The following is a 20,317-nucleotide window of genomic DNA, read 5'->3' as shown; positions in this document are numbered from 1 at the left end:
AACTGGTTTACTGCATGGCAAGAGATGAACCGGAAAGACACAAGAACAACAAGGAGGCAACGGGCAGAGCGCGCTCCGCGTTAACTCTTTCGCTACCGCCGGAAAATTGACCAATTTTAGGGGTCCAAGGAAACATTTTTTTTCCTACTAAAAAATTGGTTAGGCACTAATTGCAGGAACACAAAATGCAGATTATCTAACGGCCTTTCCAATAACACCAGTTTTTAAAAGGTTTTTATATATCATAATTGTAAAAAAAAATATCAAAATAAAGATTTTTGTCGAGTTGTCGAAATAAATGATAAAAAAGGAGTTGTGTATATCAAACCACCGGTAGTAGAAAAAGATTAGAATATACATTTTGTAGGAAAACATTTCAAAAACACGCCCTAGAAAAAATGTCGACTTGCGCGGAACAGTTTGTCAGATATAAAAAAAAATGTTAGCATGCACGGTGCTCGTGTCATGCGGTGAAGCCCAACCTCCAATTTAAAATATGCAATTTTGGGTGGTTTCCTGGAATAAATCTGGCGGTTTGTCATTATCAGAGGCACCCATTTGCCCCCACATAACATAAACATCTTGTCAATGGCTGACTTTGCATTTACAGCGAGCACAATATTTGGCACAAGCACGCGATGCGGAAAAAAACATGCATGAAGTTGAAAACGGAACGCCGTGGCTGATGCTTGTTGTCGTTCACGGTCAGTTATCTCTCAAAACATAAAGCTGAGCTTTATTATCATCTTCTTACTTGCAATGGTAGCCTTGCTCACAAAAATGAGGTACGATGAGCTAGAATCGTGCCCTGCAATCTTTGGCCGAGTAGCAGTTGCGCGATGAAAAAGATCAGCACAATGAGCCTTCTCTATTGCAGCGCCACCTAACATTTTTCAAATGAAAGAGTACAAAAACTTATCGGAGACTCCGTCTGAATAGACAGTTCAACTAAGCAGCAACATTAGACACCCGGATATACCCTCGCATGGAAACGAAACCGGAAGGCGAACAGCTGGCAGTGTAAGGCCGGTTTGAAGCTCGGCGGAACAGATATCTGGCGACTGGGTGTGATATTTTGACTTGCATCTGAAGTTCTTATCGCAGAAATCGGGTTAGGGTGGGGGGAAATGAGGAGCGGCGTGCTTTGTTCGAGGATCAGTCGCGGACGCTCCAGGCGCTATACCACATAGAGTTAATACTACTGACCTATGGCAGGTAGCCTTGAAGTTGGGTAACTGCGTAGTAGCGCTAAATATGAATTTCGCGATGCAGAAACGAAACCGAAACTGTTGTAAACTGTTTGCGAATGGTCCTGGGGTAAGTATAACTACCACAGAACTTAGAACAACGTGTGCAAAGGCAATAAAACTGCCTAAAATCATAAAGTAGCTTTGCAACCAGGCACTGCTTGACATTTTCAGCCGATTTCTGGGATTATTACTGTCAGAGTGCGACCTGACAATTGAAAATTGTTTGCTAGTTCCCCATTCACGCCCTGATAGCAAAAAACAAGCGCTGGTGCAGAGTAATTACGAGTTGCACGCATTCTTCGTTGGTAGCCGTGACGCGTGATGACCACGCCCCTTTTCCACACCCAGGTGATTCAAAAGCGTGTCAAAAATGACGTTTCCGTTGCAAAAATGAAAAAAAAACTGATTTTGAAAGGCCATTTTCTCATCTAACTCCAAACAGCTTTGCTTGTTCGAGAAATGCCTGGAACGTATGAAAAGGCGCTCCCAAAAGTATCGAACCAATTGATCGATTTTGATAGGCGCGGTAGCGAAAGAGTTAAGCCCCAAAAGTGGATTGATTCGAACTACCCAGAGGATGGGTTTTATACACGGAAGCGGTAACGGTACCGCTGCCTCGCCAGTCCGTTTTCACGCTTCCCGAACACGGTACAGACGCACACGACCACTTTTTCTCGAGTTCGCGAGAGCCGCCAGTAGCGCCGCACGTTAAGTCTGAGAGAGGACGGAGAGGAGATTTCGGCGAGTGGTTTCCGCTCGCAGATGAAGGTCTCTACATGCCGAATAGTTTGTTTTGTATTTTGCAACTGCCGCGGCTTGAGTCATCGCTGGCGGGGCCTGCACGCCGGGTGCTTATCTTAACACGTGCGAGAAAGGCGGGCTTTCCGCAACGCACAAGAGTACTTCCCCACACTACAGCAACTTGTCGTACGAGCGAACAGGGCAGCTGCGCGGTGAATCGTAACAAAAGGGAGGAGAAAGTGTTACTAACTGAGTGAGTGAGTGAGTGAGTGAGTGAGTGAGTGAGTGAGTGAGTGAGTGAGTGAGTGAGTGAGTGAGTGAGTGAGTGAGTGAGTGAGTGAGTGAGTGAGTGAGTGAGTGAGTGAGTGAGTGAGTGAGTGAGTGAGTGAGTGAGTGAGTGAGTGAGTGAGTGAGTGAGCGGACGGACGGACGGACGACTAAACTTCCGAACCACCGAACGCATTAACGAATTCACGAACGCGTGATGTTTTGTAAGCACCTATGTTTATGATCGTGGATTTAGAGTCTAGCTTGCGATCAATAATGGTGCAGGAGTGAGAAAGCGAACTAACAAGAAAGCTCAAGTCTTTGAACCTTGCCACGGTACGCTGATATACGTCTGATATCAACTTCTTATTTTCATTGGCTTTTTATCATACATGGTTCATACATAACATAACATACATTCATAACATGCACACTCGTGAAAAACGTTGGCATTTGCAAGGAACATTACTCGTTCTGTATTTTCTTCCGCGCGAAACGATACAATTGATTAAAGTAATAATTGTTTTATGATAGACCGAATGAATAGGTGCGACGTTCTGGCGGTAGCGTCTCAAGCTTTAAACACTTCGCTATTTTCAACGTGCAGTTTTAAAACTGATGCGTAGATGAAAACAGTATTCGTCAGTGCAGTGTCCAACATCCTCAACTGCACTGACTGGGCTCCCTTATGTTCAGTTTTAAGCAGATATTTGGGTGATTCAATTGAGTTTATCCCGATGTAAGCACTTAGGGCAATTTAAAGCCGCGTGTCCAACTTGAGTGCCTAAAAACAACGCAGTGCATAGAGTGCTGTTCGACAGCGCTCAAACTCAGCACTAAAGGCGACGGTAATTTTTCAGACTAGGCTGACGCAGGGCACAGCGTATGCCGTCATGGCGTAGAGACTCCGTTTTAGCTTCTTGCTACCACGGGTGGCGGTATGAGTTCGGCTCTTGCTTTCATTACTTTTTTTATATCTGCGAAACGCCGGTGGACCTCGCTTAAGTGAATTGCTTATGGTACCGTCGTATGCCACTCTAGACACAGCTTAAAATCAATCGTGCAAGCCGTGTATGCGGCGGATAGAAAGCAATCCCAAGAGTTGTTTTATATCAAAGCTCTTCATGGCCAGGAACCAGCCTCTGTCTCCGACTCCAGACAACGTTAACCAACAATTTATCAACGTGAGCGAAAATCATAAAATAAAAAAGAGGCCGCAGGGCGGCCGCTTGTTGATTATACTGCTTATACTGCTTCAGAAAAAATGCCTTCCCAGCAATGCATGTATGTTTATAAATGAAGCCGACGCTTCGGGGCGATCAAACAGATTTAGGGGAAATCCCCAAGGTGGAGTAAGTTTCTGCGAAGGAAAGTTTGACATCCACCTACATGCAGCCATACGGCTGTTGCCATACGGCTCACCGAATGCAGCCATACGGCTGCATTCAGTGAGCTCCACATTCGATTAGATTTAAGGCACATCCCTGTGTCCTGGACCAGAAAGAATTTTTCTTCAAGTACGAAGTTTCTGAGAAATCTGTCAGCTTTCCTTTGCAGCCGCACAGCTGAATTGAGGTGGGCGTCAAATTTGATTTCGGAGAACTCCACATTGTGTGTTGCACAGTGAAGCACGGCCACCTACGGAGCGAGTATGGTTGCAGCCTCATTTTGCAGTCCTCTCCCTCTACCTCTGTCCCGAGTTGTGCATACTCTCGCCATCGCGGTGTCCCTCTCCCCCCTGCCCTGACATTGCGTAATGCCGCGCGCCCTTGGCAGCCACCAGTGCGGCGCACTGAAAGAAGCATGCGCCGTGATACTAAAACGTCGTTGTTTCTACTCATTCATCGTATGTGTCCCTAGTCTGTGACGTAGAGTTAGGCCCACTCTCCTTATAATTCAACATAGCAAATCCCCAATATTACCAAAACGCAACATACCAAATCTCACTAGAGTGCCAGCTTTCGTGGTGGAATGGCACAGGGTGGAATGGCTCCCTTTCTTTTCTTTTTGAGCTCGTGTATTGCTTTCCGCCCAGAATGTTTGTACTCGTTTGGAGCATGAAAGTACAGCGTGCTCCTCTGTGCTGAGCGTAACCGGAGGCACGGCGCTTTATAAAAGGCTGCCATATGAATTATGCGCAAAAACGTACGCTATGAAGAGTGTGTTTATCCCGTTTTCTAAGGCAAAAATGACTGAATGGTTCTAGTTTAGACCAGCCACGCCGTTTGCTTTCATGCCTACTGAAGAGGACACGTCTACAGACGCATTTTATTGCACCCTCATTCCGGGGGATAAAAGAACATACAGATACGAAAACTGTGTTGTTGCTAGGAAACAGGAATCTATGGATTTGATGCCTACATTGAACGTAACATCACTGCTTAGAGGTAGCTTCATTGATCCCTGATAAAAAGCGTGCTCCACCGATAAATATTGCATAGTGCTGTTTAGTGTCATTGCCAACGCCTTGCTTGGTGTTCGTGCCTGGCACTGAATTACACTGAATTACTGTTTGGGTTTGCTCCCACTTATAATACTAAAGCTCCCATGGCACACTGAAACCTTTAGAACTGCAAGTTGGGTTTGTTGGTACGGGTCACTGAGCAAGAATATTGTTACGGGACTAAGGTGGACAATGCCTGACAGCTCCTTGAACTAACGACGATGACGACGACGACGACGAAGTGCCTCGCGCGATCCTTGCGCGAGCTCTGTCATGGCCGCACTGTACATAATGTGAATAGATCGCTTCACTCCATCGCATCGTTCGTCTCATCTGTGTCCTGCCGCCACGTAACATTTTGGTGGAGTGTGCGGTGTCATCCCCATCCTGGCCTCCACATCGCATCGTCTCGGCCCGGGCGGAATCGTCGAGGAAACGTCGGCCGTGTCGGGCAGCCCCAGCCCACTGCGACGAGCATTCGACCACGTCCCCCGCCCCGTGACCCCAGCCCGTGACCAGCCGATGAAGACGAGCCGCTACATGCCGAGACCAAAAGAACAGAAGCCGCGTCCCCAGCCCTCTCGTCCGACGTGGTTAGAGTTCCTCCGACGGTCCGCTTCTGTCTTCAAGACATCGCTTTTGCGGGGCCAGGCATCATCACGTGCATCATCGTCATCGGTGGCGGCAGGCACATCTTCACTGTACCTTGTCATCGCAACGCTCATCCTCATCGCAATCCTCGCGTTGTCTCGGCCACGACCGGGTCGGTCGTCCTCGAACCGGGGGGGTGATGTTACGGGACTAAGGTGGACAATGCCTGACAGCTCCTTGAACTAACGACGATGACGACGACGACGACGAAGTGCCTCGCGCGATCCTTGCGCGAGCTCTGTCATGGCCGCACTGTACATAATGTGAATAGATCGCTTCATTCCATCGCATCGTTCGTCTCATCTGTGTCCTGCCGCCACGTAACAATATAAAGGAGGCGAAACGGCCCATTGCGGCAAGCGCGGGCGAGCAACCAGATAATGTCACAATGAAAACCAAGGCGGACTGCCAAGCTTCGTAGCTGCGACAGCGAAGGACAGGGTAGCGACACCTGGGGCGGTATTCTCGTAACTGTCCCTTTTGAAAACGTCCCTTTTGAGTCCCTTTCATCGTGACGTACTTCCGGTTAAGCAGTGGGCGTTGGCAGTAATTTTGTTGCGCTTGCGTTACGTCACTTCCGGTTGTTTGCTTTTAGCCAATCAGGGCTCGCCAAAAGGGACACTTTTGAAAGGGACGCTAAAGGGACAAAACTCGAGAATACCGCCCCTGATCGACGAACTGATAGCGGCCGCAATTCATTCCGTGGCTGCGCAGTGCAATTCCGATCGCGGTGGCCGCGCAGTTTCTTCACCCGTGGCAGATGCCGCTAGCTTAACGTTTGACAAGAACTTGTGACATTATCTGGCCACGCTAGGAAGCTTCGTTTGCCCTATCATATTCTTCCTCCGTGGTATGGGTTCATAATGGGTACAGCGCAAAACAATCCTTGGACAAGGAAGACCGCGGGACGAAGTGCTTTGTTCCAAACGTAAAAAAGGAACATAGAAATAGGAAATTTGATTTGATTGATTGATTGATTCATTCATTCATTGATCGATTGATTCATTGAATGATTCATTGATTGATTGAACGCGCCGACACTACACACGGGATGAGGCGCGCCGTATAGTAAAGGGCTCCGGGCTAATTTTGTTCACCTGGGGATCTTTAACGTGCGCCGAAATCTCGAGCACACGAGTGTTTTGGGCTTTCGCCTCCATCAGAAAAGTGGCCGCCGCGGCCGGGAATTGAACCCGCGTCCTTGGCCGGGAATAGAACCCGCGTCCTTCGGCTCTGCAGCACAACGCCATAGCCACTGAGCCACCTCGACGGGTTAGAAACAGACAAGAAACACAAGGAGCCCGAGTCACAATTATTGTTGTTGAGGTCTTGATCTTTCTGATCTTTCTAAATATGTATTAATAACGGCCTAGTAATCCTTCAATCAGATCTTAACGCTATTTCTGCGTGGTGCAAAACATGTGTAATAGAACTTAACACCAGCAAATGCAAGTTTTTCGCGTATCTGGAACCAACCATTTATTGGCCATTTACTATCTGAATGATAATCCGTTGGAATCCGTCAGCACATACATATATCGCGGAATACACATTACTACCGACACCACTTGGTCCTTGCATACTGCGTGCGTAATTAATTATGCTAATAGCATGCTTGGTTACGTACGTTGGAATTTCTCACAGGCTCCCTCAGCATTAAAACATAACATAATACTTTACGTAACGCTTATCCGCTCTAAACTAGAATATGCTGCATCAGTTTGTGATCATAACCAAGAAAATAAAATACACTTGCTTTAAAGTTCAAAATACTGTGGTTGTTTTATAGGTGGTATTCATTGAAAAGTCTATCTGTCAATTTCTTCGCTTGGCAACACTGGAAACGGCCGCGGACATGGCCGAAACGCCATTCACACCAAGTGCGCCCGCACGCCGGAGAAGAAAAAAAAGAACGGCGTGCGCCGTCTGCTCCGTTTCAACCCTATTCTCAGCGGTGGTGTCAAGAAAGATGTCATTAATCGTACTCACATTGGAGTCGAGGCTTTACTTTCCGAACGGTGGGAAAGAGTTTGGAACACCAAACACACGTCATGTGCTTAGCACGGACAAGTACCGCCATCCCGCGGATGCCGACGGAGAGTCGAGTCCGGCCGTGGGCCTGCTCACTTGGTTTCCTGCATGCGCGCCTCGCCAGTGAGTACAAGCTATTCTCTCTAGCATACAATCGGACTGCTAGCATACCTGCTATGAAACCCAGCCTCGGGTTACTTTGCGTAGCATCTCGGAGAAAAATATCCTTCGCTTTGTCTCTTTCACAAGCTTTTCTATCACAGCCAGCTGCGCGAGAAACTCATTCTGCCTCCTCGGCACATTTCAGCTGGCATAAATCATGCCCATAAAATAAGTCTGCCGGCCTGCAGAACTAACACTTTTGCCCAGTCATTCATGCCGCGTACATCACAAGAATAAAACAAACTATACGCACAGGCGGGAAAATTTTCGGACCCCCAACTTTTTAGAACCACAGTAGCTAACACTGCATAATCAGAAGCAGTGTATTATATTGTATTTTCCTCGTTTTGTTATCTGTTTTTTTTTATTTTTGTGCTTTGTTTTGAATTATGTTTGTAAATATTGTAAACCCACTCTCCTCTCTAATGCCTCTGGTTCTGGGGGCAGCTAAATAAATAAATTAGGAATAAATAAATAAACAGGAAGAGTTGCCCGTTTAGCAGGCCTGCAAGCAAGAAAAGTTGGTGTTTTACGCCGTGAAGCCTCAGTTAGGTCATGATGCGCACCGTAGTGGATGGCAACTCTTTAAAATGACATACACCCTAAAGGGGCCATGCGAACAAAATACAAGCTTGTACTATTAAAAAGATTTCGTGTTTCATAGTGCGCCAAGTGCTTGTCCGGAAGCAAACTATGCTTTAGTCACTGAGAAATTAATCAATTGAAGTTTAAATTTTGATCCTCCCGCCAAGTCGTGTGTTTTCGCGACGCCTAGAATGACATCACAAGAACTGCCCTGCAGACGATTGCGGAGTCCATCGTTGATCGCTAGTCAGCTTAGATGGCCCCACCATACCCCGAAGGGCCCTTTCCTGCCTTCGCTTTGTTTTTGACCGTATTTGTCCCTGGCTTGTTTTTGTTAAAGGGACCCTGCAACACTTTCTTCAACGTTTTTTTTTTTGAAATCTTAAATGAGTCACCCAACACACCCAGTACTTCAATTAGGGTGTCGCAAGGTACCCCAGCCAAAAATTACTCTATGCCCATCAGATGACTCGTGAACTCACTCAAAAGAGTTTTCTGTCTTTCCCGGTCTTAACGTCCTTCGACGGCTCGAATTAAGTCACTAAGGCCAATAGCGCGCAACCAATAAGACCAATAGCGCGCAACTGTACGACGCATTATATGCCAGTGACGTTACGGCGCACGGGAAAATTGGTTACTTGCCTAGGCCTTACATTGTTACGATAAAACAAAAACAAAAAAACACGGCTTAGTAGCCTGTTTTCGTCTTGGTTAATTAATTACACGCAATTGTCAAATACCACCCCAAAGAGGGCGCGTCCGCCAGCTGTAGAAAAGTTTTCACACGCGCGAGTGGTTATTTCTACGTGTAGCAGGCGACGCGCCCGAAGCGCTGGCCTGAATGTGGCAACAGCGCCCCAATGTTGCCCGCGCGTTTCCCACTGACGGCGGTACTTTCCTAGTTCCAGTGATTTAGCGGTGTTGCTCCTTGGCGGCAACGCATTGCGAAAGTGTGAGGGGGAGCGAGTGAGAGAGATCATGCCATAACCGCGCGCGCCACCCTCCCCCTCATTCTTTCGCCAGACATTCCTCTCGGTTTTCTTTCTGCCTTCGCTGCTTCGGTCGCTCAGTTGGTTACGGGGGCATCGACGGACGCCTACGCCACCGCGAAACCCACATAACGGGCGCCATAGCGCTGCACCCTGGAATGAATAAACCATATCTACGCGTTGCACACGCACAAAAATACGTGACTAGCAAAATTAAGGCATTTATTCGCTCTAATTGTGTACACCCATCAGTGCCGAAAATAAATCGAAAATTATAAAACGATAAAATACGTTAACGTACTTCGCTACCCAATGAAGGGAAGCGGCGAAAGAATGCTGCCGTATAAGTGGACAATGCTGTAAACCTCTACACGGTTTTTTTTGTCGCCATCTAGAAACTAACCACAGCGACCAGGAATCAAAAGTGCGATCTCATATATTGGATGTACGAAAAAATTTCAGCACAGAAATGTTATATTTTCATCGGAGCGCTCGCACAGATAACGAAGCAGTTTTTGAAACGGAAGGTGGGTGTAAATTATGTACCCAAAAATTTGAGTTGAGGGCAGTCGTATCTCCCTTTGCCGTTCAGATATTTTTGTCTCTGTGCTACCTCCAGTTCATGGATATCCGCTTGTATTACTTCGAGTATTGAGTAGCGTTTTCAGTTGTTTAATGATATTCCTAAGTTCGCGAGTTTCTGAGCGTGATGTTCGCCTATATAAGCGTGTTGGCAGCCTTCAGGAGTCGTGTTAACATTTGATTTCGATTATAGTTTTACCGGGTTCGCCTGAGTGGCGTATACCGTGCGGTGCGTGTTGTTGGGTCGGAAGATAACGTGTTCACCGATTCGCAAGGCACCTCTTCATTACACCCGTGTTCCATGTTTGTGGAGCCTAACGAAAATAAGGCGCTACCTTGCAGTCTCATTCATTTCTTGCTTCATTCTTCTTTTAGATTGAGCATCGCCGGCACTTCATTTCTCTTTTTTGTACCAGTCCTTTATGCACACATACGATAATTGCTTATCTAGCCGCACGAACTCTGAACAGAATGAACTCGAGTATACTCATCTGACCTATGCGTCTGTACGGTATCAATATTTGCTGTGCGTGAAATTCAGGAAATTGCGTGCGGATCGCCTATCCAAGGTGCATACGGTGCACCATCTGCGGGTTGTTTTTCTATCCAATTACTAACGAGCCATTATGTTTCAGCCCTGTGTTGTCCTACCGAGTGTCTCCGTCTCAGGAGTGCCCTAATGTGCGCAGCCGTCCCTTGTTTTTCCAGCCCCTTAAGTGTGCTGTGCTCGCCGTGCGCTGTTTCGTGCGTATGCCTGTGCTCTAACTGAATTAGTGTAAACGCTGAACGTCTTCCTCTTTTCTCGAGCTATCTGGCAGCAAGCTGTGTTTAAAAAAGCTTGAAAAACAAATCCAGCTAACCGCATCTCCCAATCAATGGATTTGTCAAACAACGACAGTTTTCGATTTTGAGCACGCCTCGGCCCTTTTGCTGAAGCACGGATATATGTGATAACTCCTGCATATGTTCTGCGGCCTGCGTATTTCACGTTTCTTTCTTTTGCTTCGATGAGCTGCATCACTAAAGATGGGGGAAAATGAGCCGATTTCCCCGCTTCATTGCCGCAAAGAACCTGTTTTTGAGGTTCTTATGGTTTTTGTGTTCGCGAAGGCGCAAAAACAACGCATTTGAGCTTCATTCCTCAAATTTCAGCAGGATGATAGAAACTGAACGTAGATTGCAGGTCGGTTATGGGTTTATTACGTTGATTACGGGTGCGGCCGCACTCAACGTAGCAAGAAGCCGTCTGTGAATTGTGAAGCCGGTTTTGTTCTAGAATGCTTCAAAAATTAGTGTTTACCTTTTTGCTTCTGCCTTGCTTCTTCCTCTACTTCATTTTGTTTTGCGTCCAAATTTAGGTAAATACCTGTACTACGTTATTAAATTTTTTTCTTAGTTCAAGCCAGAAAATTATCAGCAGCCTAACCTCCAATCGGCGTAATACCGCAAGCAAAGCATTTCTAAAACCGTCTATAAGCCATTTAAAATCAGTAATGAAAGCCTTTGCAAATATCAAATACTAATATACTTGGCATTAAAATCTAGACACTTGCTTTCAATTTTCAAAGCAGAGCTCTTATACAATCCATAAGTTCGCCGTTGCAGGAAAAAAATACCAAGAGCGTTCACGGCACGGGAAGTGGCTTCAGCAAAAACACTGGCAAAAACCAAGACGAGGGAGAAAATTCCAAGTGCTCGTGAGCGCGTGCCTTGCGGCGACCACCGAGTCCCCGGATAGTGCAGTGTCTTTTGAAAAAACAAACAAAAAAACTCCAGTGATGTTGTCAAGGGCTGCCGCGCATGTAATGCTTGGCGTGAGGAACACGACGATATAGATGCGTATGACGATGACTACAATAGCCCAGTGCGAAGCAACGATGGAACATGTAAATAAACAATTTCAAATTTGAACAAATGCGTGGTGATGTGTCCCTCAGTGCTCACGTATAAAGAAATCCTGCATCTTCGCAATGGTTCCAGCCTTGCGCGACTGAGTGTAAGCTTTTCCAGTTGAGCTGGTTGAAGTCTTCAATGCTAAGGATGACTCTGCATCCACCACTCACCGCCAAGAAGACTACGACCTCTTCGATGCACATGACGGCCATTACTTGCACCGCAACTATGCCAGTAAACAATGATATTGAAACTTAGCCATGTCCGGCAGTGCTCACAACAGCTTCGCCATTCAGGTCTTGCGCATGAGTGCAAGCTTCCCTGAATTCGGTTTCACCCGTTAGCTCGCATCAACACATTATTTCAAAGCTTCCCTGAGTTTTTTTTATTACAATTTTTTATTTGCGTTGCGCTACTGCCCAGGAGCACCTAAAGCAACATATTTGCTATACGTTATTCCCGCTTATTCATAGATGTTCGACAAAAAGCAGAATAAGTTTGCTGGTTACTCGTACCAGACGAAAAACCGCACTTACAAGGGACAAAAAAAACATGGCGCTTCTCGGCGGCCAGTGTTCCTTGCAAATGCATGCATATATAAGCACTTGCTTCGGGGTGAAAACCTTCTAACGACTACTGAGTGAAAAAATTTGGAGAAATTCAGAGAATTGTTAACTAATGCATTCTTGCCTTCTCTGTGAGTTCTTTGAAGCCATATTTGGCAATGAGCAGCCGAAGACGTCGGATTATATTATTGCTTTTCGGTTCTCCTTGCTTTATTTTCGCCAATTAGGTCAGTATTGCCTCGACAGAAGCACAGAAATAAACATTCTGTATGTTTACTCCTGTGCTTTGTGTTTACCACCCGGCGGAGCCCGGCTGTGTTATATTTGTTGCAAGCGAAGTGCGCGTACCTTTTTTCTTTTTTTGAATGCCGCACTGGCTAGAGAGGTGTTTCGCCCTTCTTCTTCTTTGATCTTCTTCTTTGATCTTCTTTGAATAATCTTCGTTGATCGTCAGTGTTCTCGATGTAATTCTACAGTTCGAGAAGCAATCACGCCGAAAGAAAAATGCTAGCAGGGAAAACGCCGCGGTATTCGGTTCCCCAACGCCGGTCTGCGCGCTTGTTCGTTGACTGCTTCTACGCCGCTTGTTTTTGCTTCGAGTTTTTGTGGAGCACAAGTTCGCTCCAATAAACGTTTCTTTTTTGAAGAAAACCTGCGTCGTACTTGGCTACGCGACAATATATACCATTATACTGGCTACGTGACAATATATATCATTATATACCATTACACCGACTCGGGGCCTATTTCAAGGCGTATTTCACCGATTCAAGGCGTAGTACGTGCATGGTTAGTACGCTTTTGTTATTTTTATGGGTGTTTGCACCGTTCTTTACTGCGCTTTTTTTAGTTTAGGGTTGGTTTTTCGGGGGAGATGCATATTTTCAAATTAGTTCATTTTTGAAAAAATTTTACTTTCCAAGTTTTTCTTATTTTTGTGTTTTCGGAATTCTGTTCGTACATTTACGATATTCGATTACACTTCTCGATAGCGCGTAAATCCACATAATTATTGTTATACCGACTAAGTGTGTTACTTCCGCCAGATATAAAAATTGAACAAGCCAGTATTTACTCGTTATTAAACAAATGAAATGTTTCATCGGCGTCCGATAACTTGGGATTGAACAACAAACTTCTTAAAATATATTGTGCAGTATGTATGTAATTTTAACCGCACCTTTCTCGTAGTCATTATCTCATGGTTCAATTCCTGATGACTGGCGTATTGCTAAAGTTGTCCCATTTTTAAAATCAGGCGATCGCAAATTACCGTTAGACGACCGGCGCATTTCATAAACAAACACTACCTGTAAACAATTAGAACACATCATACATTCCCAAGTCATCCAATACCTTGATGAAAACAACATTTACAAATATCAATACGGTTTTCGGAGGGGTTACTCCAGTGATATATAGCTCGCCGGTTTCACTGACTTACACTCACCTCTTGACGCTCGTAATCAGGACGACGATATTTATCTTCATTTTTCTAAGGCTTTTGACCGCGTTCCTCACCACTGACGTCTACCCTAACTAAGCTGTCTTAACATTCATACTAACGTTCTCGCATGGATGACGGATTTGCTATCCTTCCGAACTCAGTGTACATCAGTTAACCGCTCAATTTTTTCTTTTGTTCAGGTTACGTATGGGGTGCCCCGGGGTAGTTTGCTTGCATGGGACTTTTATCTTTCTAATTTACTTTAATCACTTGCCTAGCGGCCTAACATCATGAGTAGGGCTCTTTGCCGATTATTATGGTAGTGCTCAGCAGATAATGCTACCCATTAAAATTCGGTTTCCAGGGTCGGCCTCCGTAATAAAAAACCGGCTCCTTCGCAGGCGTTTCGCACCACGAGACTAAACATTGGCTATGAACTAAACATTCGTTGTGCGTCATATCAGAACCCATGAAATGTGGCCTGTTGACAGCGGTATTTTTTATCTTACGTTCTAAAATACACCAGTGTGCCTAATTATAATCATTCGGAGTTTTCTGAAAAAGAATCCTCGCCCCTGTGTTAACATTAACAGGTCTATATTTACCCAGGTCTGCCATCTCCCACAACGTTCAAGCCATCACATACGAAGGCCTTCGGGACCCATGCCTTGTTATAGTCTCCACTCTGGTAAGTGCTTATTCGTTGTCTGATTTCAACGATGATGGTTCTTACTGCAGTTCATCCTACTACTACCACCATTGCAACTACTTAGTGTTACGTGCCTTTGTTATTATCAATATCATCATCATAATTAAGCCCATGTGGATCGAGAATAGTGGATCACGCCTAGAATAACCCATTTTGAATTAGAAGAAAACCAAGAAGGTCCCTTAGGGGATATAAAGGCAGTTTATTTGCTTCTGAAAGATTATAAGAGATTCCTGGGAAGTTTGCTTTTGGGATATGAAGCATTTGTTCACTGAATAGCGTAAAGATAGCGGCTGTGAGTGGGCGTCACTGTCGCTTGATAAGGGGGTCTGCTTAATATTGACCCGAGCAATTCTATTTCTTCGAGCCTCTACGCAAGTCAGCTCAATTAAATTCAGTACATTCATGTATTATTAATAGGAGAATTATTCAATCGTCGAAACATCCTTTCGCCAAGTGATCTAGAACGAAAAGATTGGTATCAAATGGTGCGCCTATCCATTAAGTCCCACGGTGCCGGATCACCTACAGGATATCTTTCGGTTTCATTGGGTGATTTGCCCCTACGAAACACAACACGATTGATGCTAACGCAGTACAAGGAAGTGCATTAAACTGATGTGCCTTGCCAGCCGACGGTGTTCACCCAAGTGGCGGCCGGTGCGTGGGAGTGGGTGTGGGACATACTACAACTGGTGCTGCGCCACGCCCTCTCCAATTTTCTGCGGCCGCAACGCCGCGTTGAGCGTCAATCCCACACTCTCTCCACCTTCGCTCGCGCCTGGGATTTTGCCGCACCGTCTGTCTCAACCCCGATTTCTGTCCACAGACATTTCTCGCCTCGAGTATCCCCAACCCTGGGAATGCGGGAGTGCGTGCATCGGCTGGAGATAAACAGCTCCGCGGTAAAAGCGATCAGTCCGTAGTAGCAGCAGCTACGAAAACCGCCGAAGGGTGTTTGGCGTTATGACGTCTCGCTCGTAATACTTGTAAGTGTGCTGGCCTAGCCTCCAGCACCTAGTTCAATGTTAGGTAGAGTGGGGGCACCTTTTTTCAAGCCGCACAAAACAAGACAAGTTGAAGGAGTTCAAGTTTTCTTGGGAGACAAGAGCGGAACACAAAGCTGCCGTCACCCACATAAACCTTTGCACACACCTTAACCTTTTTATGAACCTCTTTCTCTTGCGTCTGTAGTATCCTGAGATGAGATACATCAGGCAAGTCCGGCCTACGCTCCATCCAGATTCGCAAAACACATTTTGTTTGCACCGAACGTCACATTCAATGGCAATCTTTTATTTTCAATGGTATTGTGATGCGTGGAAACAGGAATCTGTTTAGGGACCGCTGATTTTTTTGGGAATTTGCCATTAGAAATTTCTGTACCGTATAATTATCCCGATTGACAAAACGCTTGTTTTTTAATGGGCAGGACATATTCTTGCACCGGCGGGGTAAAACTACGTGATGGTGACCCGCTCACTTAGTTGAATTTACCGCGATCAATTCGAGCTAAGGAATCACTTATAATACCACTTTTGAACCCAACCACTATGAGCACCAAAGAATAAGTTCAGGATATTGATGCACAGCGGAAGCACTCAAACTCTAAGTTCGCTTCAGCTTCATCGCAAGCACCCGACTGTTTTTATGATTTGTGGGCCGAAGCATAGCCTTTGAAACACTTGTATACAGTGAAATCTCGATATAGCGAACTTCAGGGGACCGCGGAAGATTGCTTGTTATTCTGAAAGGTTGTTGTAGAGAAAATCGCAAAATTTAAGACAACAAATAGTATTTCAATGCCTAAAACGACCTACACGCACAGCAGTGCATGCTTGAAGTCATTTTTCACAAGAAAATGCACAAGTGATCATGAAAAAATGCACATTTGTTTAAAGTTGTTGGCAATTTTCTTCTGGTGCGTGCAGCACAAGCTTCCTAGCACGAATGACTCTAAGTATTCCATATTCATGTGGACTGACTCCTTGGCCGCGCGGTTTTCCCTGGAAATGTGCGATTTTAGTACGCTGTCCAGCACAATCGTAGTCGTCACGGGCTCGTCGCAGCCTTCGAGTGCTGCCACTGCCCCCTCAGAGGCATCGTTGTTCATGCCGCCCTCTCTGCCTTCTTCATTCTGAACGCTCACGCTCGGGAGAATTTCCACTGTTGTCAGCTCCGCTGATGTCCGCGAAAATCCAGCAAGCCACCTGAGCAGCGGCGGAACGTAGAAAAGCTTGGGGTGGAACGCGAATAGCGCGACCACGGCTTTCTGGACAGAGGAGGCCACCCATGCCTAATTTTTTTCTCTTCTCCTCACCTTCTTTTTTCCCTCTGTCGCATCGGCTCGCGCATTCCGCGGAGCAAGTTGCAAGACGTCCTCTTTTGCGCTCCGCTTTTTCGTGTCGTCTACTAGCATACGGATCCGGTTGCCGCGATTTTTTAACGCAAATCTAAGAATATCCGGCCTTGAAAATATGAGTTCGTAGTACTGAGGCGTCGTTAACATGGCACGGAAATAAATAAAACGATCGTTATTTTAAAAAGTTTGCTATTCTTAAGTACCTAGTAGTGAAATAATTTTACATTAAAACTATAAGCAGTCGGGGTGGGATTACTTGAATGCTCGTTAATCTGAAAAGTTCAATAATGTGGTGTTCGTTGTACCGAGATATGACTGTATAACTGTTAGCGATTTATGTACCGCGTGCTGCCCCAATTGCTCAGTTCCGTCACATCCATTTCTTAGTCGTTCTGCCCCGACATGTACGCACTCGCAGCTCGCCGTGCTGCTGTCGTTCAGGGTGTGGATGCTGCGCGGGTCCCTGCCTCAGTTCTCGGACATGGACAACCCTGCCTCCTTCTCGCGAGACTTTACGACCAGGTGAGGATCAGACGACCGGCCACCCAGCATGTTCTGCTCAGACGAGCTGCTCAGCCTGCGAGGCGACAAGCATGTAGGAATGTCATTACGTGCTGTGTTAATTTCGTTCCCGCCCCCGCACATTGCTGAGGTCACTTTCTCTCTATTGTGAAACCTCCTACAAGCAATACAAAAAATATCTTTACGCCTTTTTCGGAAAGGTATCTCAATTGCTCATGCGGTTTTCTCGAGCAGCGCCTCTGAGCACAGACGTTCGTACAGGGCTTGAGCTACACCCACCATGCCCGTTTTTGCAATTACGAAAGCAAACGAACTCATGCCTCCCTGTATTTAGAGCACTTCCCACCCAGTGGTTTTCTGGGTATACCTACTGCAACCGTGGCCCTAAATGTCGCCGGCATACGATTCCGACACCCGAAGCCCCTTCAGACATTATTCAAGCACTGATAATGCCGTGAACACGTGCCATGCAATGTAGCGCTATGAAAATACGCTGACAGCTTCAAAGTATTTTACGCCACGTCTTTGTTCCCTTCCTGCACCCTCCTTTTTGGCGCGGCCCGACTCTGTCCTAAGTGATGAATAGAGAACACGAGCATTAGCATAGTGTCGGCACAATTAGGAAACAAACAATTATAATCTAAGTTTACACGTGAGAAAAGTAGCCGAAAGCCAGAATGAAACTCGGAGTGGAAAGCGTCAGCAACCCTATAAGTAGGAGGGGTCTAGAAAGTCCCGAGGAGCTGAAGGATTCGTATAGCTGTAAAACGGCAGCTCGTTATGCCAAGCGTCTCCACTACAAATTCTGTCTGCCAGAAGTTTTCACCCTACGCACATAGAAAGAATTATTTGCAATTGAAATAAGAAATTTAAGCAAAAAACAAAAATGTAGCACGTTTGAAGAGGCAATGTGCACTCGAAAAGGCTCTGATTACAAGGACCTTTACGAACCCCGCTGTGAGTTTACATTTAACAAATCTTGTTGTTGAGCTAGTTGGCTCATGACTAAATTTGTGATTAGTGACTTAATTTTAGTACTCCAAGTCATGGCTAAGTCTTACTTCATGACTTAGTTTTCCATAATGCCAGAATATGAATTTGAAACACACTGCGTTATTGCGGTTTTATACCAGCATGTGTTGTTATTTCAGCCAGGATTGAGACAGCTGCCCATCAGATGGCGCTGAAAGTAGCCACCTGACTAAAAAAGTCGTTAATGTGCCTGACCGTATGAAGTGGGCAGGTAAAAGGAGGTTTGGGGAGGCGGCCGGTAGGCGTCCTTCCCAACTCCACACCTCTGTTTACTGGATATCAGGCGGGGTCATAATGCAGGAGCTCTGAACAGTTTCTCCTAAACATGCGCTGATTACGCTGTACGATCGAACTTGGTGGCCATCCGTGCTGTTACCACAAACCTTTAATATGGGTGGCTCAAATCAGTATCCTTCAATATCCCTAGATCTACCGACCGCATTTGGCAGGCTAGAAAGGTAGGGAACCCGTAGTGCAGGGTCCTAACACCGATACAAAAGCTATTTCACACATTGTCTACCTCGATTATCCGGGAATTCGAGCTTTCTTCTGGAAGGCAGCGAAAAGTATTAATCCTTGAAAAGATCGGCCACCGCTGCTTACTGCAGGCGCGAGCATTAATTTGACCATCCTCACGCTTTAATGTTTTAGAGCACAGCTCTTATGCTGCTGCTCCTGTGGTTTCGCGGCGTCGCTCGCCGTCTTCCCTCGATGTAACCCAGAGTACGAGGAGGACACTGAAGATACAGCGAGGAGGAGAGTAGAGGAGAAGGGTATGGCGAAAGTGGTAGAAGGAAAGCGGAGCGCTACGGTGCCGCGCGAGACGTGCTCCACGGCGACGACCCGCCATGATGTGGCGCCAGAGTAGCGCGCGCCGTCGTGTGTTCGTCGATGACGCAATACCTTAGGCATGCGGCGAGTAGACGTAGTGCAATTCCTGCGCCTTCCAGTAACCACCCATTGATCTACACTGATGTTAGTATTGGCGGACTTTAATGTAGATACAAAGGACAAACAGGAATTTTCTACCACGAGAAGATCCCGCTTCTCCGTCTCTCGTAATTGCCTCCCAAGCCTGTACCACCTCGCGGAATGCTTGCGTAGACCTTGTCTTTGAGAACCAGGCATTGGTCCAGCCAGTCGAACATGCATCTCTCCATTCCTCGGACCACAACGCCTTCTTCGTGACACTCGAGGACTGCGAAAGGAGTGTTTCTTGAAAAGGAGTTATATGTAAAGAATAAAGTGGTCTGTAATCATACGTTATGTGTGCGTGAAACATTCTTTGCCTGAACATACTTTGTACTTTGCACAGTCAACAAAGCTAAACACCTGCGCTCAAAATTCCGCTCTGGGGTTCGTGATCGTAAGCTTTTTTTCATGTCTAAGGGGTGCAATATAAGGCGTGCCCATTATCTTTCGTGCAGGCTTCTGACGTACTCCTATTTGTGTGCCTTCAACGCCTGGCTCGCTCTGTGCCCCAGTACGCTCTCCTACGACTGGCAGATGGGCACTGTTCCACTCGTGGAGTCGCCTCTGGACATACGGAATCTGTGGACGCTGGCGCTGTTCGCTGCGCTGGTAGCTCTAGCCTGGCAGGCACTGTCTGACCAAACACAAGGGAAGGTGAGTAGGTGAAAATTCAGTGTCATTTCCTGTTTAGGAGGGATGGGTCAGAACTAAAATTGTGGGGATTATGACTAAATTGACATTTAGTGTGAAATATCGCGCACAGCAGAGGCATGACCGAGATTCTACAGATAACTGAACAGCTGCAAAATGCGACAAGCGTAGGTCTGCGTCGTGGCTTTAGCTCCTATTTAACTGTGGAGAGTACTTTGAGCGGGCGAAAGGTGAGGTGATGTGGACTTTGTGACAAGTTTGGGGGAACAAAAAAATATAGGAAAAAGTACTCTCGCAGGAGCCGCGATTGCAATAAATTCTGCAACGTTGGTTTCTGGCAAACGTGTTTAATAAACTGAGAAGGAGCTCACAAAGCAGCGTAAAGGCCACGCTTTCGTGCTTAGAAAATTTCATTTGTGGGTCAAAACGATTCAAGCTGCGGTGGCGAGTTCGCATTTCACA

The 20,317-nt window shown here is 46.2% G+C and overlaps 1 protein-coding gene across 1 annotated transcript in view; it reads left to right on the top strand.

Annotated features, from left to right (window-relative positions):
• The window catches only part of LOC144153892 (protein O-mannosyl-transferase TMTC1-like), a 163,974-nt gene that overhangs the window by 111,796 nt on the left and 31,861 nt on the right, over positions 1–20,317 (top strand). The window contains exons 5-7 of the mRNA XM_077685647.1: positions 14,217–14,295; positions 17,097–17,200; positions 19,660–19,858. Of these exons, the coding sequence (XP_077541773.1) occupies positions 14,217–14,295; positions 17,097–17,200; positions 19,660–19,858 (382 nt within the window). The remainder of the gene's footprint in view (positions 1–14,216; positions 14,296–17,096; positions 17,201–19,659; positions 19,859–20,317) is intronic.

This window comes from Haemaphysalis longicornis, unplaced genomic scaffold, assembly GCF_048455015.1.
Source record: "Haemaphysalis longicornis isolate Haplotype H1 unplaced genomic scaffold, Haemaphysalis longicornis Haplotype H1 scaffold_9, whole genome shotgun sequence".
In the NCBI taxonomy this organism is placed as follows: domain Eukaryota; kingdom Metazoa; phylum Arthropoda; class Arachnida; order Ixodida; family Ixodidae; genus Haemaphysalis; species Haemaphysalis longicornis.
Note: the sequence above shows the minus strand (reverse complement) of the source record. Positions and strands in the feature narration are given on the sequence as shown.